Raw genomic sequence first — 27,666 nt, forward strand, 5'->3', positions numbered from 1 at the left:
TATTTGTGTTTTAAAACATTTGTTTCACTGAAGAAGCACGTGCACACACACACAAAATCAAGCTGCATGAGGGACAGATAGGAATGGGAAGAAAGAGCAATAGAGAAGTGAGGGTGGGCTAGGGAAAACATACCTCCCCCTTCCTCCCTTCTCTCTGCCCACAAAGATATAATCTTAAGGATAATGTGATGCAACAGCTCCTCATTCCCCTAGAAGCAAAAAGCACCTGTACCCTTTTGCCTGTTTGCATATATATTTATATATACCGGTATCTATATCACCCAGAGCCCATAATCAAGGCTATGACCACTTTGCATGACACCAAGATAAAAAGCAGAAGGTCTACACCAAAGCAATCCAAGTTTTCTTCCAAGGAAACTGGATTCTGTGACCGGTATAAAGTGGGCATATTTGCATCTATTTCCCCATTCTGAAATGTTTGCTCATTTTACATTAGAGTGGAAGCAATAAACTAAGAGGAAATAAAGCTAAGCAGAGCATTGGAGCCTCACTCGCTGGCCCCCCAAGATATGACTCAGGACCCCCCCCCCGATATAAAATTTCAGCAGGTGTCACCCACCCAACTCCAAAACATCTTTGCAACCACATTTTTGTTTATGCAGAATTGCAGAACATGAAGCACAGATGTGCAAGGAGTGGTGGAGAAGTGACTTTATATATTTATATAGTTGTGAGTTTTTTGGGGGAACCCCCTAAATCCTAGAAATTAATAAATGGTAGGATTTTGATCATTTGGAATTGAAGGGAAAACTGCAGTCCAGCGCAAAAATTCGGGCTAATCTTTTTCCAAGCCAGGGCCTCACCTGGGATAGAGGGGCTAACATGACAGAAATGTGTTGATGGCCCATTTAAGAGGGATCTTGGGGCAGGGCAGACAGAAAGTTGCCAGGGTAACTGGGTGTGAGGTGAAAGGTAAAGAATATCTTTAGCAAAATGTGCCTGGAAGGAGGAGAGAAGACAGATCCATATTGGGCAGGTTGGCTGAAGGCTGTCTGGGAGAGATGAAGTTTGAGTGTTAGTTCAACAACAAAAAAGGCAATCACTTCCATTATAATTGGCAGTCGAGGTGGTTTAATAAATTCTCAACAACATTCAAAGGAACTAGGTCCATTGTCTTCTAGAGTCATCAAAACACACGCTCCCTAAGCTTTTTTTATTATGTTTCTTAAAAATAGTGATCTCTTAGGCTGGAGACCCCAGAGTGAGCATAAGCTAACTAGATGCAAGCACCAGCCTCTGGTCCGCTCTCCCCATTTTAAATGAGGAGAAACTGAGGCACAGAAAAAGGAAGGCACTTAAAATGATTCTGTGGAGTTCTCTTCCACTCCATTCTCCACCCCACATTTCCTAGAACTGGAGATAGAATCCAGGGGTCCCATTTCCTCCCCCCTCAGCCCACTGTGTAAACTGCTTGAGCCCCTAAACTGATTTGAAGCTTCCCCTCTCCGTCCTCCCTCAATGAGCCCATTTATTGGGGGCCAATAATTCTTTTATCAAGTTGACAGAAGCTACCTTTGTTTTCCACAATTACGGTAAGTCAGAAATAGGAGAGAGTGTTGGCGGAAGTAAGAGTGGAATTATCTTTCTCAAAAATTGGTGAACCTCACTGAGACGTCCAGAAGAGAGGGGTGACATTGTCAAATTTATAGACTGGGGTAGTTTTCTACCAGGAGATCCAGCAGGAAACTAATGGTGATGGGTCCAGGATTGGGGCCTAGTCATGATGTGGAAGCAAGAGAACGGCGTGTCTTCAGATCCCATCTGAAGGACCTGTAAAGGAGCAGAGAAATGCCAAAATCATCATGTTTTCAATGTAACAAGTAATGATAAAGAACAAGGAACAACAGAATCGGCAGAAAATAATGTAAGATAAAATAGCTCTATCACTAATACTGAGAAGAAGTGAGATGGCAGTCCTCTGGAGGGCAAAAGAGGCAGACACCACACCACTGACTTGCATGACTGCTACATGAAGAAAGTGATTCTTCGCACTCAGTACTTCCAGTATCTTTAACACAAATGACCATTCAATTTGGTCAAGTGCTTTGAGTATATCTAGTTACACTTCAGGAGATGGGGCTCTTCTGGGAATGGCTTGAGTATATAAGCCAGTGTTAGAAACTCAGATATATAAGCTAGGGGCCAAATGTCTCCCTAAACCAGGCACCCCCAAACTCAGCCCTCCAGATGTTTTGGACTACAACTCCCATCATCCCTAGCTAACAGGACCAGTGGTCAGGGATGATGGGAATTGTAGTCCCAAAACATCTGGAGGGCTGAGTTTGGGGGTTCCTGCCCTAAACCAAGGTTACAATCGCCAAAACGGAATGTCTAGTTGCCATTTTGGGGCAAGGCAGCTTTAAAGTCTTATTTTTCAAATGGACTGACCGGGATTGGTTCACAGTTAAACATCTGAGTAGTTCAGAGGACAACCTTGAGCTCAGTTAAGAGCTTGGAGAACTTAAAGAAGAGAAGAAGAAGAAGAAGAAGAAGAAGAAGAAGAGGAGGAGGAGGAGGAGGAGGAGGAGTTTGGATTTGATATCCCGCCTTTCACTCCCCTTCAGGAGTCTCAAAGCGGCTAACATTCTCCTTTCCCTTCCTCCCCCACAACAAACACTCTGTGAGGTGAGTGGGGCTGAGAGACTTCAGAGAAGTGTGACTGGCCCAAGGTCACCCAGCAGCTGCATGTGGAGGAGCGGGGAAGCGAACCCGGTTCCCCAGATTATGAGACTACCGCTCTTAACCACTACACCACACTGGCACTTGATCCAGGGACAGTCCACATAGATATTGGCCTATTCCGACCTCTTTTTCTTAACTGTGACTGCTCCAGCTCAGGTTGCACAGAAAAAGCATTTTGGTTCCAGAAATCCATTCCGATTGGGCAGATAAAATATAACGGATAGAATTTGACAGGATGGGCTATTAGTGTGTGAAAACAGTCCAGATCCAAGGATCCCCAGGAATGCATCTCCAGGTGGTGGAGATGTCAGACACCATCCTGGAATCCAGGCATCTTCACTTGGTTGAAAGCCAGGTGCAAATGTGCTAATTTCTAAGGCTGTATATAGCAGTTAAACATCTGGTAGACTGGGCGAGTCAACAACAAACAAACCACCGTCGCAGAAACACAGACAAGGCACCGTCAAGTGAGTGGTGCATTAATCGACCTACAAATGACTGCACCTTGCAGTGCAGAAGAGGGGCTTGGTCACTATGTCTGTAATACCATACAAAACATAGCTCTTGCCCACCAAGTGGAACTGTGAACCTTCAACAAGGGAGATTAGACAAGTGGTGTACGCAGCAAAAACATTAGTCAGTGTGACTTGCAAAATCACAAGATCAACTTGCAAAACTTCCCTTTTTCCTGGACTGTTGAATAGGACCTGGCTGCTGTTTCACAATGTTCTCCCTCTTCTCTTCCTTGCCTGACTTGTCCATCCTGCTTCTCCATCATCTGGTTTCACTGCATGTTCTAATCCCAAATCCATCACAACTACAATTTGAAGCTCTGCAAGCATGGACATCACCTCACACAGTAAAAGTGGAGAGAAATTTGCTCTGGTGTCAAACTCAGGTTAAGAACTGAATTCATTCCAGAGGTCCGTTCTTAACATGAAACTTTTCTTAACCTGAGGTACCACTTTAGCTAATGGGGCCTCCTTCTGCCGCCGCACAATTTCTGTTCTCATCCTGAAGCAAAGTTCTTAACTCGAGGTCCTATTTCTGGGTTAGCGGAGTCTGTAACCTGAAGCGTCTGTAACCCGAGGTACCACTGCATTTTAAAAGGGAAGCTCCAGCTGTGGGGAGGCCCGATGAGGCCCATGGGTAGGCTGTGGGATATTGAGGGGACCTCGTCACCTGCTTGAAAATTTTGGGGCCCCCTCAGCCCCTTCTACATGGTGCCCCTGCTAGGGAAACATATCAAAGCACAGTGTTTATGGTACTCACAAACTACCACGCCGGCAATGGGAATGAATTGGATGCAGAGTAAACAGGAAAGGGCACCCAGCTTCTGAGCAGTTAGAACTTGAGTGGTAACTCAGCCAGGGCCTTGAGTGATGAAGGCCGAGGCTTGCAAATGAAACAAAACAGAGTTGGGCTTGTTCAGCATGGAAACCCTTCAACCGCGTGTGTGTGTACTAGCTAGCAAGTTCTCTTATGTCTGTCTGGCTGATTACTGATGCACCAAGCAAAAGCCATCTAAGAGCCGCCAATTGCCACAGGATCACACTCTTCCTTGCACAGAGAAGACCTACCAGTGGGAGCTGCTGCATGTGATTTCCTGAGGGTTGGTAAGATGGTGTAGGCATCGTAGCCAAAAAGGATTCCTGTCAGCATTCCAATCACCTGTCGGAAGGAAGTGGAAGTTTAGTATGGGCCTCTATCTGCTTTTAAGAGTACATTTCTGCAGTTGTACTCCAGGTAGGAAGTGGGCTTTTTATATTATTATTGGCAGTTGCTTTTGGTAGAATAGTCCCATTTATTCCTCTGTTTGGGTTGTCAAGCTTCATTTTGCTTCTTCTAAATTAAAGTAGCTACTTGCGCCAAGAGGCATGGCAATTTTGATTCAGTTGCACTGATTGTGCATTTATTTGGGACATGAGCTGGACAAAGTTATGCTCTCTGAAGTCCCACTGAGTTCAAGTGGGAGTGATTTAAAGCGCATGCTCACCAAAATAATCAGCATGGCTTGAAAGTACCCAACAGTATACCCATTGTTTCAGACTCCTGTTTGGCAAAATGGTGACTGCAAAAGTGAAAAAGCCATAAGCTAACTTCTTTGTGTTTGGGAGATGAAGAAAAGACCCAAGAACTCAACAGGAGGAAACCCAGCACAACACAAAGCTGTAGTGCACACTGGACCTTCGAAGACCCTGCAAAGTGCAGTTTATCCTTCTGAGTTACAACTCCCAGGAACCCTTAAACTTCAGTGCCCAGAATTATTTGAGGGAAAGAATGTGCTTTGAATATGCTTTGAAAGCATAATGTGTATGCAGTACAATGGGCCCCAGGATTCACAGTGCAGAGGCACAGCCAATCATTCATGCATTGTTTCAGAAAGGCTCCAAATTTAAACCATTGAAGGACCATACATAGTGATCTCTTTTGGGTACGGAGGCATGCGATCTTGCACAGCCAATTGGGCACAGTATTTGGGGATTACCCATGCATATTGACAAGACAGTGGTCCATGCTGGCTAATTTGTCACATACTGAAGGAGGCAACTGGTTCATGGAGACTAAGCCAGACTGCTTGCTGCTAGGGCTGCGAATTTGTCTAATCCTCTTTTAAAGCCACCCAAATTGGTGGCCTTCTCTGCCTCCTGGGGAGTGACTTCCATAGTTTGAATGCACACTTTCTTTTATCTGTCCTAAACCTTCCAAAGTTCAGCTTCGTTGGATGTCCACAAAGTGCTATGAGAAAGGATGAAGAACTTTTATCTCCCCACTTACTGCATGCATGCCATATAGCTTAAGGTTACCAGACGTCCCCATTTCCCGGGGACAGGCCCCAGGTTTACAAATCAGTTCCCTGACAAAATCCATTCATTCCTACCAGTGGCGTAGCGTGGGGGGTGCAGGGGGGGCCGGCCGCACCGGGAGCAACATCTGGGGGTTAGGGTTAGGGGGCGCAAATCCACGGGTTAGGGGGCGCAAATTACTTGCTTTGCCCCGGGTGCTGACAACCCATGCTACGCCACTGATTCCTACTGAAGTTGAAGTGTCCCCGGATTCATTGAAAAAAAATCTGGTAACCTTAATATAGCTGTGCCTGCAGAGAGCCCTCTTATTGTATCTTTCTCAAAGGGGCCTGCTAAATGGGTGTAGAGGAGATCCTTACAGGAGTTCTCCAACTAGCAAAGCCCAAATGTGCCTCGTGTCTCACAGCAACATTCCTACATATTCCTGCTTCTGGCCAAATCAGCACTCCAGCTTCCTTCCCCTCCCCTCCATAAATTTTTGTTAGCTTCTATGTACCGCAGCTGCGATGCCAGCTCCATCTCTGTGTCCTATGAGAACGATAAGGGATGTGATGAGGAAAGCAACAGCCCCAATGAGAGCCCTTATGAAATCCTAAAAGGAGGCAACAGAAAGGGAGAAAAAAGTTAATACTGGAACTAGGGTTATCAAAGAAGTTAAAGCAGGATTAGCTGAGCCAACCACCTACCTCTGAGCCAATCCTCGATACATATTTTTAATACCACCATAACTTCAAGGTAGATGGGTTTTTTTTTGAGACTTAAGGTGGTCCAACAGAAAAGAGGACAGGGTCCTTGCTTTTTTTAAATAGCGAATTATAAAGGGAAAAGGACCCCTGGATGGTAAAGTCCAGTCAAAGGAGACTATGGGGTTGCGGCGCTCATCTCGCTTTCAGGCCAAGGGAGCCGGCGTTTGTCCGCATACAGCTTTCCTTGGCCAGTATGAATAAACTGCTTCTGGCGCAATGGGACACCGTGACAGAAACCAGAGCGCACGGAAACGCCGTTTAACTTCCTGCTGCAGTGGTACCTATTTATTTGCTAGCACTGGTATGCTTTCAAACTGCTAGGGTGGAAGAAGCTGAGACAGAGCAATGGGAGCTCACCCTGTTGCATGGATTCAAACTGCCAACCTTCCGATTGGCAAGCCCAAGGGGCTCAGTGGTTTAGACCACAGCACCACCCGCGTCCCTAATAGCTAAGTAAAGAACATACAAACACATTGTACGGGTTGCCAGGAGGTCGCCCTCCTCAGTTCTACTCAGCACAATGTAGGCGGGATATTTTAAAATGCAGAATTTGGTTTGTTTCAGTGGAGAACCCTTAGCACAGATAGACACAGTGGCCCAGTTTGCTCATTGCTTCAAACCAGGGGTGGGATTCCTCAGGTCTGGGGACTCAATGCTGTTCTCCAGGACTCAATCAGCTTCCCAGTCCATGCCCAGACCACCTCCCTCGCTGGTCCTGCTCTGCACTCTCCTCAGCTAGTAGGAAAGTGTCAGTACCAGATTACCAAATAGGTTGAGTAGGCACCAGCCTGTGGGTCCCATGCCTTTTAGGGGCACCGTGACAATGGGTCAAAATAATACTGATTTGATCTTGAAGGAAATGTACAATCAATCTTTCTTAGTTCAATGTCATCTCACCAGAGTGCCTGCACAAGGGGCAGGCTTTTGCTTGCTTGGGGGCCTCCACAGGGCTTAATCCGGCATTGGGAAGTGTCTGTGAACCACAACAACGTCTGTTGCTTGCCTGGGTGGAGGGAGCTGGTGCGTAGAAACCTCAGAAGTTTGCATGGCTGGAACAAAGCCTACTCTACAAGGGCACGAGTCACCTCTTTCGCCCTGACGGCCACTAGCCAAGTTGACCAAATGGGCGTAACCAAGAGAGGAGGCAGCTGCCCCCCCATCAAGTAAAACAATAGAAATACTTACGGTAACTAATTGACCAATCACATCGTTTCTGTCCTTCCAACAAAGCCCTGCCCCTCAACAAAAATCCTGGCTACGCCCAGCAGATGTCTAAAATGGAACAGTGATGGTGCCTGCCTGATATCAACAGGCAGGGAGTTCCAAAGTGCTGCCGCCGCCACCTTAAAGAAGGGGTCAGCAAACTTTTTCAGCAGGGGGCTGGTCCACTGTCCCTCAGTCCTTGTGGGGGGCCGGACTATATTTTTGGGGGGGAAATGAACGAATTCCTATGCCCCACAAATAACCCAGAAATGCATTTTAAATAAAAGGACACATTCTACTCCTGTAAAAACACGCTGATTCCCGGACCGTCTGCGGGCCGGATTTAGAAGGCGATTGGGCCGGATCCAGCCCCTGGGCCTTAGTTTACCTACCCATGCTTTAAGCAGTTTCAAGTGAATGAACAACAGGTCAGTGCACAGTGTTCGGATCATGGTCACTCCCTGTCCTCAGCCAGTCAGCGTGGGGTGGGGGACAAACTGCAGAATGATTTCATATTGGTGTGCAAAGTGTTGTTCTTGAGTTTGGGGGTACATCCCATGAGTGCTGATTGACAAGCAACCTGAAGACAGCCTCCGGTTTGTTTCCTCTCCAGCACACTGGAGGAAGGAGTAGGGCAGGAACAAAGCCTATGCCAGGCATCCCCAAACTCGGCCCTCCGGATGTTTTGGGACTACAACTCCCATCATCCCTAGCTAACAGGACCAGTGGTCAGGCTCAGACGGGGGGGGGGCATATTAAGTCTTTCTTTTGATCAACAATGGCTCGCCTAAATGGCTTAGCAATAATAAACATAAACCACAATAAGGCAAAGTTGCTTGATTTTTCCTGTGTAATTTAAGAATTCGCAGAAACGAAACCTAGGAAAGCATTTTTAAATGTAAATACTGTACTTAAAATAATCCTTTTCCCTATGTATTTTTAAAAAGCACTATTGTATATCCATATTTTCCATTTTGTCTTTATATGCAGATATGGTTCAAGCCTTGAAATAAATATTTGTCAGCCTAATTTTTGTGAAAGTTATTTATATACTTACTTTTTTATAAGACTTCAGTTATCCCCAGGGTAAAAAAAAAGGGGGGGACACATTATCTACCTGGCCTGGGCCTCTGCCAGTGGTCAAGGATGATGGGAGTTGTAGTCCCAAAAGATCTGGAGGGCCGAGTTTGCCTATGCCTGGCCTATACTTTTAAGCAACAGACGCATGCAAGCTGCTCTCCCCCACTGAACCACAGCCTAATCTGCCCCCCTCTCGCCCGCAATCCAGATGATTTGGGCATGCTGACTGGGGGTGATGGAAGTTGTAGTCCCAGGTAGGGAAGGCTCTTGTAAAGTGACGTGGGCCCCACATTCCCAGGCCCTTTGGGGGCTGTGTGAATGCCCTGTGTGAATGCTGTGTGAATGCCCTGCCCCACCTCAGTGCCAGGGGCAGAAGAGAAGCCTTACCGTCCATCCCCAGTGGATGAAAGTGATCTGGTGGTGCAAGTTACACATGAAGAAGATGAAGATGACAATGCCGTAAATGAGCATGAAGCAGGCTAAACCCGAGTAGCCTGGCGTCACGGAGGCCCCATAACAGATCAGGATGAGGATGCACGCAATCTGGGAGAGAAAGGAGAAAAAGAGCCATCAAAGGGCAGAACTCATGAAAAGGAGCGGGGAAGACAAGCTCCGAGAGAAGAACCGGCAGTCAGATGGGTGGGGTACAAATAATAGACTTAATCATAAATGAAGCATTTTTCAAAGAGCTAATATTGTAGGTTGGGGTTCAGAAGTGAAACCCTGGGACTGAAAATTACCTGTTCCAGCAATAATAATAATAAAGTATAATAAATATAATAATTAATAATAATAATATATTATATATTTATATTGTATAATTATTAATAATTAATAATAAAATTATTATTATTATTAAATTATAATATATACTGCCCGTTGAAGATCGCAGGGTGGTTCACAACATAAAAATGCAAAATGAGAACACAAAATACATAATAAAAGCAAGAACAAAGCCAAACCAGTAATGCTTCATCCCACAAACACATTTAAAAGGACATAGAATCAGCCAAAGGCCTGATTAAAGAGAAATAATTTTGCCTGGTGCCTAAAAACATATCAACAGCTCTTGTTAGCTAGGCAGGCAGGTATTTCCCTTTGCCGTACCCTATTGCTATTACTGCTCAGCCAGCAGCCACAACGGCTATATTCTCCCTCCACTGATGGAGCCTGTGGGTGGAATTCAACATCGTGCTCAGGAGATTGTTCTGTCAGTGTGAGCATTTCTGCTTGCGCAGTGGAACAATCTCCTACCCCGGCATAGATCAATATATCATAATGTTTAGATGGTGATATATCACAATGTTGAAAACCGGGTATCACACAGCCCTAGTTAGTTGTTGTAAACAGGTAATATAATGAGATATCATTTTATGAAGGGAGAGAGACTTTCTTCCCCATGTTGTTTCCACCTGCTTTGCCCCATATTCCAGCCCTCTAAGCCTTTCCCAGACCAGCAGCTGGGAAAAGAGGAGTTCAGGGATATTCTTTTTATTTTTAAAAAATAGTTTTATAAGTTGTGTTTCCTTGTTTCTCAATTTGATCTTTTTATATGGTTTTGTATGTTTCATAGTATTTTATGCACTGTGACTTGCTATTGTTTTCATTGATTTTTGTTGTTTAGTCGTTTAGTCACGTCCGACTCGTCATGACCCCCTGGACCAGAGCATGCCAGGCACTCCTGTCTTCCACTGCCTCCCGCAGTTTGGTCAAACTCATGCTGGTAGCTTCAAGAACACTGTCCAACCATCTCATCCTCTGTCGTCCCCTTCTCCTTGTGCCCTCCATCTTTCCCAACTTCAGGGTCTGTTCCAGGGAGTCTTCTCTTCTCATGAGGTGGCCAAAGTATTGGAGCCTCAGCTTCAGGATCTGTCCTTCCAGTGAGCACTCAGGGCTGATTTCCTTCACAATGGAGAGGTTTGATCTTCTTGCAGTCCATGGGACTCTCAAGAAGTCTCCTCCAGCACCATAATTCAAAAGCATCAATTCTTTGGCAATCGGCCTTCTTTATGGTCCAGCTCTCACTTCCATACATCACTACTGGGAAAACCATAGCCTAGAGCTTAAAAAGGTAAAGGGACCCCTGACCATTAGGTCCAGTCGTGACCGACTCTGGGGTTGCGGTGCTCATCTCGCTTTATTGGCCGAGGGAGCTGGCATACAGCTTCCGGGTCATGTGACCGGCATGACTAAGCCGCTTCTGGCGAACCAGAGCAGCGTACGGAAACGCCGTTTACCATCCCTACTACATCACTACTGGGAAAACCATAGCTTTTACTATACGGACCTTTGTTGGCAAGGTGATGTCTCTGCTTTTTAAGATGCTGTCTAGGTTTCCATCGCCACGGAGCAGGCGTCTTTTAATTTCGTGACTGCTGTCACCATTGATTATAGATTGGTAATTCCTTTTTGTGGTTGATAAGTGTAAACTGTTTAATTATTATTTGCTGATGTTTAATTTTACTGTTTACTATTAGATTCTGATGGATTGTTGAATGTTGCTTTCTTTGATATAATTTATGTTAAAGTTATTGTGACTTTTTATATTGGATCAGATTGTTACTATTAATGTTACTATTAATGTTTGATGTTTTTGTATGTGTTGGAAGTTGCCCAGAGTGGCTGGGGCAACCAGCCAAATGGATGAGGTAATAAAATAATAATAATAATAATTTTATATTGGTATATAGTTGCAGTAGACAATTTATTTCTCTGATACCTGGTCAGGTATTACCAGGATTCTTGCAGGATTAGCTGAGACTCAGTATAAACCGTTAGTAATTCCGGTGTGAAAGCAAAGAAATGAAAAACGCTCAGCAGCCTTCTTGGGACTGCGCCACTTGGAATGCCTGGGCCACAGGGCTGCTCCACCCATGAGGCAAGGTGAGGCAGCCGCCCCAGGCAGCAGGATTGACAGGGACAGCAGATCCAGCCTCCAAGGAATGCCCCGTCCACTGCTGCTCTTGCAGTGGCAGCAATGGGATGCAGCATGCTTCTTCAAGGCCCGCTCCTTGGCCGCCACCTCTATACAGTGCTACTTCGGGTTAAGAACTTAATTCGTTCTGGAGGTCCGTTCTTAACCTAAAACTGTTCTTAACCTGAAGCACCACTTTAGCTAATGGGGCCTCCCGCTGCTGCTGCCACTGCACCACCTGTGCGCGATTTCTGTTCTCATCCTGAAGCAAAGTTATTTCTTTTTTAAAAAATAGTTTTATTAGAAATTTCAACATAACAATTTATCAAAAACATGTCATCATCATTTCTCTCCTCCTATTTTCCCTCCCCCTCCCCAAAAGAAAAACCCACCCTCCCCCAGAATTCCCTCAGCTCCTCTCTCTGTTTTTTTCAGCACGTGTTATTCTCTGCATATTATAAAATCGTAAAGATCCTCAATTTATCTGTCTATATGTCATCAATAATAAATTTGTGTATGTATATTCAAAACCTGCCAAGGAGTCCAGTTCATTTTGTTGTTTCTTTAAATACTTTGTAAAAGGTTCCCATTCTTCTTTAAAGTCACAGTTGTCCTTATCACGCAATTTGTGTGTCAATTTCGCCAGTTCCACAAAATCCATCAGTTTCTCTTGCCACAGTTCTTTGGTCGGGATTTCTTCATTCTTCCATCCTTGCGCTATTAAGACTCTTGCTGCCGTTGTCTCATACATGAAAATGTTCTTCAGTTTCCTTGGCAGGTCCTGAAGCAAAGTTCTTAACCTGAGGTACTATTTCTGGGTTAGCGGAGTCTGTAACCTGAAGCGTCTGTAACCTGAGGTACCACTGTAGTGGCCTCTTGGCAAATTGGAGGTTCTGCTGGTCTCCTTCCATCCTTGTTCCCGATGTAGATCTTCACTCACCCCATCTTCCCTGTGGAGGGCGCCATTTTATGGTTCGCCTCAGGTGCCAAAATGTCCTGGGCTTGCCCTGCTGAGCCGGGTGGTCTGATATGCTCAGATCTTTTCTTTGTAAATACTCCAGCGCATTGGGTACATCTCTGCCTGCCCCAGTATGCTAGCATAGCACAACCTAGACGCTTTTGACAAAGAAGCATTCAGCCAAAATCCTCACCTGCATTTTAAACTAGTATAGCCTAACCTCGGGACGCGGGTGGCGCTGTGGGTTAAACCACAGAGCCTAGGGCTTGCCGATCAGAAGATCAGCAGTTCGAATCCCCGCAACGGGGTGAGCTCCTGTTGCTCGGTCCCTGCTCCTGCCAACCTAGCAGTTCGAAAGCATGTCAAAGTGCAAGTAGATAAATAGGTACCGCTCCAGCGGGAAGGTAAACGGCATTTCCGTGCGCTGCTCTGGTTCTCATGCTGGCCACATGACCCGGAAGCTGTACGCCGGTTCCCTCGGCCAATAAAGCGAGATGAGCGCTGCAACCTCAGAGTCGTCCTTGACTGGACCTAATGGTCAGGGGTCCCTTTACCTTTACCTTTTAGGCTAACCTCAGGTTTCCCTACATGGGAGATGTTTGGTCCAGTCTGCCAAACTTCTGTCTCCAAAAGTGACCATGCTCCATTGACCAGGCGTTCCAGCCTTTCAGGAAGAATTTCTCCACAATTTCACTTAGATCGGTTTTGGTGGAACTGAACCAATCTTGGAAGGAAGGTGGACGCACCAAGGAAATTGGTGGGAAACTCTGAGTCAGTGAGTTGTGCACGACGGCATCAGGGCCTGTTTTCCTTGCCAAGAATTTGATTCATGAAGCTACTTTCACAGCCCATGAAAGGGATGGGCGCCTTTAGAGATTGCTGAAGGCAGACTGTCAAAAGCGTGGCTTGGACGCACACTAGAGTTCTCACTCTCAGGCCCTACCGGGCCTTGCTTCTCTGCGCGAAACCAGCATGTTGGGCACCAAGATAAATTAACAGCTTAGTGGATTTCCAGTCCCCAAACCAAAAACCAGAGATTTGTATTTGCTTGCATTCCAAGTACAGTGATACCTCAGTTTACATATGCTTCAGGTTACATACGCTTCAGGTTACAGACTCCGCTAACCCGGAAATAGTGCTTCAGGTTAAGAACTTTGCTTCAGGATGAGAACAGAAATCGTGCTCCAGCGGCGCAGCGGCAGCAGGAGGCCCCATTAGCTAAAGTGGTGCTTCAGGTTAAGAACAGTTTCAGGTTAAGTACGGACCTCCTGAACGAGTTAAGTACTTTACCTGAGGTACCACTGTAGCTGGTAGTATGCCTGTACACACACACACACACACACACACACACACACACAAACACACACAGCCCCAAATGCAAAGTGACATTATGCTGCATGTAAGATGAAAAAGTTTTCCAGCTTGGTAACATAATCTAGCAGCCATTTATTATCATACGTCAATGTATCAAGAGGGACACCCCATGGCAAGAAAAATTGATGAGCTATGCAGAGTTGGCTAAATTGACCTACAAACTGCGGGACAAGGACAACTGTGACTTTAAGGAAGAATGGGAGCTTTTTACAAATTATCTAAAAAGACAACAGAATGAATTCAACTCCTTGGCAGGTTTTGAATAAACATCCACAAATTTATTGGTGATAACATGGCAGATAGATAATGCAAGGTTTATGTATAATTTTTTAACATGCAGAGAGCAATATGTGCTGAGAAATCAGAGTGAGGAGCTGAGGGAAGTCTCTGGGGGAGGGAGGGAAGGTTTGATGGGGGTGGGGAAAAGGGGGAAAATAAAGAATATGATATGTTTTGATACTTTGTTATTTTGAAATTGCTAATAATTTTTTTTTTTAAAAAAAGAGGGACACCCCAAAGGATATCTGGGTGTAGTGGGGACTGCTGCTACATAGGTACCTTGGGGCAAGGGGTTTTCCATCTGCTTTGTGGCAAATTAACCTGCCAGAGCCTGAAGCACTAGAATTCTATTTACGGGCAGATCTTAGAGAGAAAAATAAGCATGCCTTGGCCTCGAGTCTCACTCACTTGTGCTCTCTATATATAGATGGCAGAGTCTCTACCTCTCCAGTTCTCAAGCATGGGTCTCCCTGCCCGCCACCCACCACCCAGCCTTGCTACCAAATACGTTTTTAAGCTAAACATGCCAGGGATTTAACATGGGTTTCCTAGGCATGCATTCTCCAAAGATGTCTGAGGGCACAGGGCTTCTCCTCCAACGAAGGAAGAGCACTTGCAGGAGATGTTCCAGCTGTGGCAACTGGTAGACACAATTACAGCTAGACATTCCAGTTGTGGGCCTTGCAAACAAAGGGCCAATCTGTTCGTCAGCACACTGGGGTTGCCAGTGCGCCTGGCGGAAGCAGCGTGTGTGTGTGTGTGAAGGGAATCACTGGGGCAACAGCTAAACAAACTAGGAGCCTCCTGCCAAGTATGCCAAGGTCCAGAATAAAAACGTAAAGGAACAGGCCTCCACTTTCACAGGCCAGAAATAAAGAGCAGGGAGAGAATTGCCACGGGAAGAGCCCAAGAGGAATGCTGAAGAGTTAAAAGCAGCAGCATAGAAAAAACGTCTAATATAGGGAGTGGCAGAATCAAAGGAAAGACCCAAGATAGCTGTATTAAAATACAGTAATGCATCAAACATTAAAAGCTTCCCTATACAGGGCTGCCTTCAGATGTCTTCTAAAAGTCTGGTAGTTGTTGTTCTTTTTGACATCTGTTGGGAGGGCGTTCCACAGAGTGGGTGCCACTACCAAGAAGGCCCTCTGCCTTGTTCCCTGTAACTTGGCTTCTCGCAATGAGGGAACTGCCAGAAGGCCCTCAGCACTGGACCTCAGTGTCCAGGCAGAACAATGGGGGTGGAGACGCTCTTTCAGATATACTGGACCGAGGCTGTTTAGGGCTTTAAAGGTCAGCACCAACACTTTGAATTGTGCCCAGAAACATACTGGGAGCCAATGTATGTCTTTCAAGACCTACGTTATGTGGTCTCGGTGGCTGCTCCCAGTCACCAGTCTAGCTGCCGCATTCTGGATTAGTTGTAGTTTCCGGGTCACCTTGAAGGGTAGCCCCACATAGAGTGCATTGCAGTAGCCAAGCGGGAGATAAGTAGATAGCAGCCAAGGACAGAAAACATGCACCCCCTCAGGCACAATCCTGACAGATGAACCAAGAATGCAAGCTGGGACCATCCCCAGTTTAAAAACACCCCCTGAGCCATGAAATCACCAGGTTGCCTTAGGGCACCAAACCGCTCTCATCCACAGGAGCAGTTGGATTACTATCAAGCTAATGTATGGGAGGTGCTTTGAGCAGTATGTGCCAAATCATTGTAATTACAGCAAAAAGGTGGGATATGTTGAGTTTTCCCATAACACATGGAAAAGGAATTAAGCGTGTGTCCTCCACCCCAGGCACGGGATACAGAGCTGTTACATGGGCAAAGTTGAGAGAGAAAAGGAAATGGGTTTTTTAAAGGGCTTGGAACAGACAACTGAAGTTATCTTGCCAACTGTGCAGAAACGGATATAAGCTCTTGATCAGATGAGGCCAACCAACCACTGCTTGTTGCATAGATCTAAGCAAGTGAAGCTTGTGACTGAGTGGCAGTCGCCATTATCTCCTGCGCATTGAGCTGCTTTCAAATACTGATGCGTGGGCTGGTTTAAAAACCCCCAAAGCAAACCCAAACCCTATGGGAGACGGTGACATTCAAACACTAGTGTGGCTTTTAGTTAGTCCTAACAGAAGTTTTGTGATATTTGAAAGTGTTCTCCCCACCCACCCCTAGTGAATCAATGCTTGTGCCTTGCATTTATTTATCTACTTTGGGTAATTCTGAATTTAGTTACCTGACAGGAGGAGGGGAATCACAGGACTGGGAAATTAGCTTAAATAATAGAAATGTGTCAGTGAGTCGGGGAAGATTGCAGGCCCTCCAACTACTAAGCTATACTACCCAATTTGGCTTCTGTGGATTCCATCCCTCCTGTGATTTTTAATCCAGGTTTCGTAGGCCAAGAACCAGCCAAATATCTTCATACTTGCTCTCAGAAGTACAAGGAACCCATTAGTTCCAATGAATGCTAACTGAATTAACTACATGCCTGTACATTTTCCAAAAGGGAGAGTGCGTCTTGTTCTAACTAACTAACCTAATTCAACCCACAAGTCTCAAAACGATGAAAAATACTGTGTAATGTATAATGTTAACAACTTCTGTTAACAACAGAATCTACTTTCCTGTAACGTATAATAATAGCTACTGCTGATCCAAATTAGTTTGTGGATATTTGCAGACAGGGGTTCTCAGATTTATTCTACCAGGAATGTATTTTCCTTCACTCTTCCCCCCCCCCCTTTAACATAAGGCGTGAAGGATATTTCTATGGAACTTGAAAGATAGTTCACTGTTTGCTGTTTCACTGGTCCTTAGTAAAGCTGGTTGGAATTTTCCCCCCACTCCCAAAACATGACTAAAAGATGTTGGAGAGGTGTGTGTTTTCTGCAGCTTGCCATTTGCTCCAGTTCAGCAGCAAAACATAGGTTTTCCTGAGGAAAGCACTAGGACAAACAAACAAAACAAAACAAAGCAAAACCCTACTTGGTTGCAGAACTTTAAAGTATGGAGTTGTGTCTGGAAAGCGCAGAGCAAAAGGAAGTCTGGAGGAACTCTAAGACCAGAGTCAGAAATCGCCTAACTGCAACCTTGAGCAGGAGCAATTTCCTCTCGATTCCCAAATGACAGCCTCAGAACCATCCTTGAATGTGTGTCACCTATATAGCATGGCAAGGAATACATTCAGAAGACACTGTCGACAAAAGACTGGGTAAAAGTAAAGAATGGGTTGAATGGTTTAAAATAATAGTTTTCCTTTGCCATATCAGGGATGGGGAACCTGATATATAAGAAGGGGTGGCTCAGCTGGGAGAACAGGGCCATGGGTTTGAGCCCCAAGTTGGGCCAAAGATTGGAGGTTGAACTAGATGACCCTCATGGTCCCTTTTCAACTCTACAATTCTACAATGCTATGATTGGCCATCGGACCGGTCAATGGTAGAGCATCTGTCTGGCATGCAAAATCTAACCTGTTGAATGCCTGGCATCTCTAGTGAAACAAGAGCAGGTTTTAGGTGACATTAGGCTGCTACATTATTCCAACTTCTCAACCAGCCCTGCAAGCAGCGCTGGACTCTAACTCCCATCAGCCCCAGCCAACAGGGGCCACCTTCAGACATGATGGGAGATGCAGTCCTGCAACATCTGGAGCACACCAGGTTCCTCATTCCCAAACACTACACTGGTGTGATTCTAATCCAGGGGCCAGCAAACTTTTTCAGCAGTCCCTCAGGCCTGTGGGGGCCCACTGTCCCTCAGGCCTTGTGGGGGCCCAGACTATATATATATTTTTTGGGGGGATGAACAAATTCCTTTGCCCCACAAATAACCCAGAGGTGCATGTTAAATAAAAGGACACATTCTACTCATGTAAAAACATATTGATTCCCGGACTGTGCACAGGCAGGATTTAGAAGGTGATTGGGCCACATCCGGCCCTCGGACCTTAGTTTGCCTACCCATGTTCTAATCTGACACAGCAACTGTACGGAGACTAAGCAGTAGGACTTATTTCACCTCAAACGATATGGAACAAATCCACATTCTCTTCTGTATTTGGGCCTTAATGGGGCAGACACAGAGAGTATTGTTTTGTTTATCCCACGAAGATGGGAGCCACTGTGGCTTCCAATGGATAAAGAGAAACTGACTCAATGAACATGTGGTCTTTGCTTGCTATCTTAAAAGCAAGGCGAGGCAGCACTCGCACCTGCACCCCGAGCCCTTGGGAGTGACAGGGCGTAGCACGGCACAGGCAAGCATAAATCCTTCCCTTGTTCTCTTCACCTTCCTCGTGGGCCTTGTTGGGACCTGCTATTTATTCCTAGGCCCAGCTTTTTTGAAAAAAGGAAAACCCTCTGTCATTCCCACGCAGATACAACACCCAGCCCTGCAGCCTTAAAGAACATGCTCTCTTCTAAGATTTAAAAGTAGATTATTGGTCCTGCAGCATTTGAGTAATAGCAATCTCCTGTTTGGTTTCCATAACACAGAATCAGTGTGGTGCTGCGGTTACAGAGGGTTGGATTAAGACTGCAAAATCCCAAATTATAAACTCAACTCAGCCACAAAGCTCCGTGAGAGTTGTTGGCCCAGTCGCTCTCCTCAGCCCTACCTCACAGGGTTGCTGTGAGGATAACATGGCAAACAAGGAATCATGCAAAAGGAGGGAAGTCGCAACTGTGCTTTAAGCCCTTAGAACAAAGACGTCTAAAAAGCTGGCTAAAGCACATCCTTTTTGGACCAACCAAAACTTTGCATGAGGCAGTTTTCTACATTCCTAAGATCCTCCAGTTTGTGAAGGTAAAATACTCGCATTAGGACTCAAGATGTCCATGTTCTGCTTCCAGTTCTCAGGGCTGAAAAACTGAATGAGAAAAAACGGTTTCTGTTAATTATTAATGGAGGTGGCAAAGATTTGTGAAAGAGGGAGGGGGGAGAGCAACAACTTCTCTGCCACAGATGGCAAAGAAAGGGCTACACCCATAATGGAGACAGAAGCCATATTGTCCTATCCCTCTTTGAAAAGACTAAGGGAGGATCCTGCTCCACTCCTAAAAGTCACTTTCCAGGGGTAGGTAAAGAACAGACAAGTGGGATTTGCGCAGAGATGTAGCAAGGTCCTTTCGACTGAATCAGACCTCTCACCACCTGCACTGGCTGGCAGCAGCTCTCCAGGGCTTCAGGATCTCTCCCTGCTGTGTCTGGAGATGCCAGGGGTTGAACCTGGACCTTCTGCGTGCATATCAGATGCTCCACCACGGAGTGACAGCCTTTCCCCAATGCAAAACGTTCCCCTGTACGTTGCTCAGGGTTCCTGCCAGCTGGCTACTGGTATTCACTGACATTACTGCCACTGAAGGTGGATGCTCTACTTCCTTGTCTTGCTGTTAATAGACCTATTCTCCCAATGATTTGTCTAGAGGCTTTTTAAGAAGCATTTGGGGGCGGGATTTAAGACCCCCAAGGGATACAGAGCAAAGCTGCCTGGTAGTGCCAACCTCTGGTCTGAAAGACCTTGTGCCCACCCCCCTAATCCCAGGTGTGTGGGTGTGACTCCATTACCCCCCATGCTCAGAAACACTCTCATCCTTTCCACATATTCCAGCGCTGAACCCTGGTATTGAAATAGGCAGCACGGCTTCTTTGCTCTGGCTTACATTGCCAAAACAGGTTTACTTGGAAGCAGTTCTTGTGGGCAACTTATGAGAGAGCAAGAGGGTTGTCACTTTTATTTTTCTGGAGAAACTTGTACCCCTCGAACAACCACGTGAGAAGCAAGAATTCAGCGAGAAGAACCCCTCTGAAAGCAAGAGGCCGTGTGATGGGTGGTGCAAGTTCAGCTCTATTTTCAGAAAAATAAAAGCTGTACTAAGAAGTCCCAGGACAACTAGTGAGGATAAATATACAGCTATTCAGAAGGGTGGGGAGGACCTATCCTTTCCCATATATGTCATAGGGAGGTGGAACAGGACCACATGGTCCTACAAGCTTGCAACTGTTTAGCAACTACTGCTGTAAATTCAAACCGCAAAGAGACACTCCCAATTGCCGTGCCAGACACACACACTCTGTGCCCAGAGACGGGGAACGGTGAGTCACCCGCGATGCGCGCACCCGGCGCTCCGGGGAGGCGACCAGCGAGGCACACGCTCAGCCGCGCCCAAAACCAAGGCCCTGCGCGGGCAGGGAGAGGCAAGCGGCCAGACTTCGGGCACCCCAAGGCCGTCGAACAACCGCCAGCCGCGGGGACAGGAACCTGCCTGGGACTGCAAAGCACCGTTTTCCTCCTCTGCCTCGCCGCTTTTCCGAACCTGCAGGCGTCAAGGGGAGGGGGCAGGACCCGGGAAGTCTGGCTCCCTATGCTCGCCCTGCCCAGGGGACGCAGCAAGCGATGGGTCTCTGCCCCGCGGAGCTTAACGATGCCGAACTCGCGCAAAGCAAAGCGCCAGGGCGAGATCGAGCTGCAACAGGGAACAGGAAGGGAAAGCGCAGCGAGCGGCAGGAAGGGAAAAGCGGGGCTCAGCGAATGCAAAGCGACGCGCTTCAGGCGTCCAGGGCTCACTGCCGTTGGAAGAAACTTAAGGGACAACTGCCCTTCGCTCATCCATCCCATTTGGGCTTGCGGGGGACCCCGCTCGGTCTCCCAACACCGTCCCTCCCTCTCTCCCCCTGGACAGCAGCCGTCCCGTGACCCTCCTCCTCCTCCTCCACCCGCGGCCCGACGACGCGCGGGAGACACGTCCGCCGCCCCTCCTCCTTAACTCTTCCTCGGCCGAGGCAGCGCTGCGCTGTCTGCCCCGTCAGGGCGTTTCCCCGCCCGGCACGATCTCCAGCGGGGCCGCTGAAGCCACCCCGGATTCCTGGGTTCCATCCCCAGCGCGGGGAAGCGGGCTGGCACGGGCATCGAGGATACTGGGGAAGGTTTGGGTGGCGAGGGGCTCGAGGGAAGCACCTCCGCCCGGTGCCACACATGCCAACAACTTTCGGCGGGCGCCACTAACGGACGTGACCGCCTGTTCTTGCCCAGCCACTTATAAAGTGGGAGGTGGGGGGGGGCAGACTCCGCCCGACCCACACAGTCATGTTGGAGCCCCCCAGCTGCAACTTATCCCTCCCAACCACTTTGGAAAACCTGAACTTCGATTTGCTGGACGTGGGGTCCGGAGGGAGCTGGGTTATGGAAACGCGAGAAAGGAGTTTTCTGGGCAAAGCGCAGCGTCCGCCGCCCCGCGAAGTTAGGGACCCCCCCCCCCGTCTCCTGCCCTGGGCGCCCCCTCCCCCGCCTCCTTTGCAGATCGCGCCATCCCTCCGGCCCGTGCGCGCCCTCTTACTATTTCGGCCAGCAGGATCATTCCCTTGTGGGTGCGCATGAAGCCGGTGCATTGCCCCATGCACCCTTCGGCGTTGCTGGACGACTCCATGGCAGCGCGGCGCCCCTGCTCGGAAAGGGGAGACGTCGCTTTCGCTTCCCGCCGCGGCTCTGCTCCTTCTCTTGGCAGCAGCCTCCTGCCAAGCGCGGGCTCCGCGAGGCGAGGGAGGCGGGCAGGGCGGCCGCGGGGTGGGGCGGCGGCGGGCTGGGCAGGGCGTCTTGGGTAATGCCGCTGCCTCTTTAAGGGCAGCCGGAGGAAGAGGGCCGGTGAAAAAACAGACCGTCACGGAACCACGAAATTACACAGAACAAAAGAAATGACCGTGAAGATCCCTGAAAGGAGAAGTAATCGACTATAGAACAACAACTTGTCATTAGTCGTTTAGTCGTGTCCGACTCTTCCTGTCCCCCTGGACCAGAGCACGCCAGGCACTCCTGCCTTCCACTGCCTCCCGCACTTTGGTCAAACTCATACTGGTAGCTTCGAGAACACTGTCCCACCATCTCGTCCTGTCGTCCCCTTCTCCTTGTGCCCTCCATCTTTCCCAACTTCAGGGTCTTTTCCAGAGAGTCTTCTCTTCTCATTAGGTGGCCAAAGTATTGGAGCCTCAGCTTCAGGATCTGTCCTTCCAGTGAGCACTCAGGGCTGATTTCCTTCACAATGGAGAGGTTTGATCTTCTTGCAGTCCATGGGACTCTCAAGAAGTCTCCTCCAGCACTATAATCAAAAGCATCAATTCTTTGGCAATCGGCCTTCTTTATGGTCCAGCTCTCACTTCCATACATCACTACTGGGAAAACCATAGCCTAGAGCTTAAAAAGGTAAAGGGACCCCTGACCATTAGGTCCTGTCGTGACCGACTCTGGGGTTGCGGCGCTCATCTCGCTTTATTGGCCGAGGGAGCATTTCCATGCGCTGCTCTGGTTCGCCAGAAGTGGCTTAGTCATGCTGACCACATAACCCGGAAGCTGTACATCAGTTGCGAATGACTGTGGGGTTGCGGCACTCATCTTGCTTTACTGGCCGAGGGAGCCGACATTTGTCCACAGACAGTTTTTCCGGGTCATGTGGCCAGCATGACTAAGCCGCTTCTGGCGAACCAGAGCAGCACACGGAAACGCCGTTTACCGTCCCGCCGGAGTGGTACCTATTTATCTACTTGCAATTTGACGTGCTTTTGAACTGCTAGGTTGGCAGGAGCAGGGACCGAGCAACGGGAGCTCACCCCGTCACGGGGATTCGAACTGCTGACCTTCTGATCGGCAAGCCCTAGGCTCTGGTTTAACCCACAGCGCCACCCACGTCCCTTTTAGTAGTGCTTGTACTTCATGCCAATCAGGTTTAACTTATAACTCATAACTGCTGCCTCCCATATTATTTTTGTTGCATTTGCAGCACCAAAGTGCAAGGGTGCAAGCCTGGGACTGCCCAGATGACAAGACCCCCCCCCTCACTGATGTGGTCCAAAGGAAAGCAAAGTAATACATTTGGCACCAGCTTGGCTGCAGCAGTTGCTGGAAGGAGGCATGCAAGGTCCTAGGGACTTCACTCTGAATTTGTGTAGGACAGTGGTTTTCAACCAGTGTGCTGTGGCAAAGGTAGAATCATAGAATAGAATCATAGAATCATAGACTCATAGAATCATAGAATCATAGAGTTGGAAGAGACCACAAGGGCCATCGAGTCCAACCCCCTGCCAAGCAGGAAACACCATCAGAGCACTCCTGACATATGGTTGTCAAGCCTCTGCTTAAAGACCTCCAAAGAAGGAGACTCTACCACACTCCTTGGCAGCAAATTCCACTGGTACCTTGAATGATGGTCAGGGGTGCAGCGGACAACACTGGCCTCTGTCCCTCTTTCCTTTCCTCCCTCCTCTGATGCCATTTCATGTCTCTGCCTCCCAACGGCTTGCATGCCAACAGCTTCTAGGAGTCAAAGGTGAGGGCAGGATGGGGACCAAAGGTGGGCAAATTATCCAGAGGTGCACAACTGGCCCCCACCAGAGGTGGAACAGCCCACTGCAAAGGCACTTTTTCCTGTTGCTTACATCAGGCCAATGGTAAACCTATCCCAGAAGCTACAGGGCAGCGGGTCTTATGTTTTGCGAGTGGCTTACTATTATCAAGGGAAGCGGGTGGCGCTGTGGGTTAAACCACAGAGCCTAGGACTTGCCAATCAGAAGGTCGGTGGTTCGAATCCCCATGACCAAGTGAGCTCCCATTACTTGGTCCCTGCTCCTGCCAACCTAGCAGTTCAAAAGTATGTCAAAGTGCAAGTGGATAAATAGGTACCACTCCGGCGGGAAGGTTATTGGCATTTCCGTGCGCTGCTCTGGTTTGCCAGAAGCGGCTTAGTCCTGCTGGCCACATGACCCGGAAGCTGTACGTCAGCTCCCTCAGCCAATAAAACGAGATGAGTGCCGCAACCCCAGAGTCGGTCACGACTGGACCTAATGGTCAGGGGTCCCTTTACTATTATCAAACAAAACAGGCCATTATCAGCCTTTTATTTTTTTGAAGACCCACCCCACACTGGCCTAAAGAGGAAGCGAGCCAGTATTATTTTCAGCCCTTGCTAGATCCATGAATTTATGAGTTTGCTCAAATTCTAACAATTGAATGTAGGGATTACGAGGGGTCTGACCCCCCTCTGCAAACTCATAACAATATTTTCGTTCTCTTTTTCCAGATTATTTCAATCTTTCGAAAATGTACTAGGTTTAAATCACCACGCCTCCATATAAAGTCTTTGCCAGTTTAACCAACGTGGGTAGCGACACTTTATCAAGGTTTTCAGCAGGGCAGAGTGACACGGAAATCAATCGGGATCTAGTCAAACAGGGTGGAAATGTTTGCATTTGACAGAGCCTGACTCCACTTCCTGCCCTCAGACAGGAAGCCAACATCACCACACAAGGCAGAGAAGCGGGTAGCAGCCAGTGGGGAAGTGGGCTAGATGGAAGAGAGAACCGGGTGTCTGCTTCTTTATTAGTGGGAAAGAAGTGGAAGTTTCTACAGGTGCAGCCCTGTGCAATGTTCACCCGTCCCCCGTGCAAAAGCGTCTGAGTTCCCAATTTGCACAGGACAAACAACCACAATTCTGTGCATGCTCACCTGGAAGCAGAGATGGAAAGATCTGCCAGTTGCCGTTCTCTCAATTCCTTATTTTTTCCAGTAGTAAATTCAGCTCCCTAGATTTCTACAGCAATTTGTGATCACTATTATTTAGTGCAATTTTCACATTTTGTTGTACAGTGGTACCTCGGGTTACATACGCTTCAGGTTACATATGCTTCAGGTTACAGACTCCGCTAACCCAGAAATATTACCTCGGGTTAAGAACTTTGCTTCAGGATGAGAACAGAAATCATGCTCTGGCGACGCGGCGGCAGCAGGAGGCCCCATTAGCTAAAGTGTTGCTTCAGGTTAAGAACAGTTTCAGGGTAAGAATGGACCTCCAGAATGAATTAAGTTCTTAATCTGAGGCACCACTGTACGCTGTTTTAATTGAAGTCAGCAATTTAACACAATACAATGTATTTTGTTATATTCAGGAATATATTTCCTTTTGGTGCACACTTTGCCTTTGTGCATTTTTGTAAACTTTGGTTGGTTGGAGAACCACATCACGACATTTGGTTGAGTGTGAATTTCAAAGGTTGGTTCTCACATTGTTTTAGAAAGTGCAAATTTTATAGGTTTGGATTTAAATGAGAACAGAATCAAAATTTCTCCCCTGTCCTGATGTGAAACTAAATCCCACTGTGTGCAGTGGGAATTATTCCAGGCAAATGCATATAGGATTGTACCCTTAGGCAATCTAATCCAGAAAGCAGTCACAAGGGGTGCTCATTCATCACCACTGAGTCCTCTCCTCTCCCCAAGTCCCCAAGTCAGTGGTGTCGCAACGGGGGTGGGGTGGGGTGGATCGCCCCGGGTTCCACATCTGGGAGGGTGACAAGGCACCACCCCGTGGGGTGCTCAGCCTGCCGCCCTGGCCCGGGTGTGGCGGCGCGAGCAGCAATTGTACCGCCACAGTTATATATTCCTGAATATAACAAAATACATTGTATTGTGTTAAATTGCTGAATTCAATTAAAACAGCGTACAGTGGTGCCTCAGGTTAAGAACTTAATTCATTCTGGAGGTCCATTCTTAATTTTTAATTTCATTTTGCAAAATAAGAAGTGAAAGGTGGCAAGCCCACAGGACCATTTTTAGCTGTGTCCGCGTTTATGCGTGTATGTATGGAACTTTATGGCGTTGGGATATCAACTGCACATATTTCTGTTTTAAACTCTTCTGGGGGCTCTTTTGGCTAAAGAGTGACTCAAATCAGCCTGTAGAGCACGAGACTGTTAATCTCAGGGTTGTGGATTTGAGCCCCATGTTGGGCGATAAATTCCCTCAGGGTCCCTTGCAATTCAACAGTTCTGTGAATGTGTCTAAGTCCCAAATGCTTTTTGAATTCAGGCAGTCGGCCATTTTTCTTTTGCACTTTCCCACATTATGGGACTTCACTTATTCCCCAAAGTGCATCCTTTGGGGGAAAATTGCAGGCGTAACGGGGACAGCCAGGGAAGATGATACTTCTCCCACCTCTTCATTTCTAGGCTATTGCTCTTGTCCAGGTATCTGGCAGCTTTGCCGGTCCCCCAGAGAGAAGAAACAAGGCAACAATTATTTCTACAGTGTCTCTTAAGCACCTGACTGCCTCACTAGAGAGCAGGATTGCCAAATGATGGATGGTCTGCAGAAATCAGCAGGTGATGTTTTTCTCCGTATGGCACCGCTAACAAACATTATCACCGACTAATGTCTGCGCAAATAAAAACTACCTGCCTTAAAGACACAAGTGTTGTGGCCAGTTGAAAAGATGGAAATCCTATTGGAGATATGAGCGCAGGAGTCTTCTCTCATGCTTTTCATGAGAATACCCCTCTCCGCCTCATGGATGTGGTCCAAAGGAAAGCAGAGCAATATGTTTGGCACCAGCTTGGCTGCAGGAGATGCCAGAAGGAGGCACACAAGACACCATCTAACCATCTTAGGGACTCCACTCTGGATCTGAGTAGGGTTTACTCCTTAGCCTTTTCTTCTCCCAGAGATATCCCACAAGGCAGTGGTTTAGGATCAGAGTTTTCCTTCTCTTCGATGAGCTCCCTTCCCAGGTGGACGTGCCCCACCTGCCCCTCACTTCCTTCTGCAGCACATGCAGAAACCACCTTCTTGACCTTTGGACCCACCATTGGTTTCATCCATCCACTCAATCTGCCCAAGCCCGTCTTTGCATGCAGGGGAAGTCCCTACCTCAATGAGGGTTTGAGATCCATCGGATACCCTCACCTGGTTTAGCTGGCCAGTCAAAGCTATTTCTGGGGTGTGGCCACTGTTGCATGCCAACAGCTTCTAGGTAAAGGTGAAGGACCCCCGGATGGTTAAGTCCAGTCAAAGGCGACTATGAGGTGCGGTGCTCATCTCGCTTTCAGGCCGAGGGAGCCGCTGTTTGTCCGCAGAGAGCTTTTCCAGATCAGGTGGCCAGCATGACTAAACCACTTCTGGCACAATGGGACACCATGATGGAAGCCAGAGTGCATGGAAATGCCATTTACCTTCCCACTGCAGCGGTACCTATTTATCTACTTGCACTGATGTGCTTCTGATCTGCTAGGTTGGCAGAAGCTGGGCCAGAGCAACAGGAGCTCACCCCGTTGCGCAAATTTGAACCGCTGACCTTCCGATTGGCAAGCCCAAGAGGGTCAGTCGTTTAGACCACAGCGCCACCCACGTCCCATTTACCTTTACAGCTTCTAGGAGCGACAGGTGAGAGCTGAGTGCAGGGTGGGGACCAAAGGTGGACAAACTACTCCAGAAAGAGCACGGTGTGTTCCACACTAGAGGCGCTACCTGTACAGATACACCCTAGTCACGGTGTACATACACATAAATAACCCACAATACATGAAGCAACAATCACTACACACTTCCCGGTGCTCCATCAAAATACATCTAGGCCATACTCGTGACCTACATTGAAAACACTATGGAACCATTTTAAGGAGTCGTGGCTTCTCCTAAGGAATTCTCAGAGCTGTAATTCATTAAGAGTGCTGAGAGTTGTAGATAAGGATTTGCTGAACTAACAATTGAATTGGAATACAAAAAAGGGAGGTACGAGGAGGTCAGGGAAATAAGTTAATGAAAAATGTTATTGAAATTTTGTGTG

At 47.5% G+C, this 27,666-nt stretch overlaps 1 protein-coding gene and 1 long non-coding RNA gene across 2 annotated transcripts; both read right to left on the minus strand.

The window, feature by feature from the left end:
* Positions 1 to 1,069: 1,069 nt before the first annotated feature.
* PLP2 (proteolipid protein 2) lies at positions 1,070 to 21,580 on the minus strand. Its single transcript, XM_081894942.1, has 5 exons — positions 21,400 to 21,580; positions 8,927 to 9,082; positions 6,007 to 6,102; positions 4,284 to 4,374; positions 1,070 to 1,791 (listed from the first exon to the last, which is right to left on the minus strand). Exons 1-5 carry the CDS (start codon positions 21,487 to 21,489, stop codon positions 1,772 to 1,774), a joined length of 453 nt encoding a protein of 150 aa, XP_081751068.1. The 5' UTR covers positions 21,490 to 21,580; the 3' UTR covers positions 1,070 to 1,771.
* Positions 11,989 to 13,467, minus strand: LOC309360393. Its single transcript, XR_014164095.1, has 2 exons — positions 12,985 to 13,467; positions 11,989 to 12,631 (listed from the first exon to the last, which is right to left on the minus strand). It is a non-coding gene; the product is annotated as an uncharacterized lncRNA (long non-coding RNA).
* Positions 21,581 to 27,666: the final 6,086 nt, after the last annotated feature.

This window comes from Podarcis melisellensis (genome assembly GCF_964234715.1).
Source record: "Podarcis melisellensis genome assembly, chromosome: 17".
Lineage (NCBI taxonomy): Eukaryota > Metazoa > Chordata > Lepidosauria > Squamata > Lacertidae > Podarcis > Podarcis melisellensis.

Coding starts and splice junctions, on each gene's coding strand:
- PLP2 (XM_081894942.1), bottom strand. CDS start 21,489: ATGGAGTCGTCCAGCAACGCCGAAGGGTGCATGGGGCAATGCACCGGC. Junction 6,103..8,926: donor TCATCCACTGGGGATGGACG/GTAAGGCTTCTC, acceptor GCCTCCTTTTAG/GATTTCATAAGGGCTCTCAT. Junction 4,375..6,006: donor GAGCTGGCATCGCAGCTGCG/GTACATAGAAGC, acceptor TCCTTCCGACAG/GTGATTGGAATGCTGACAGG.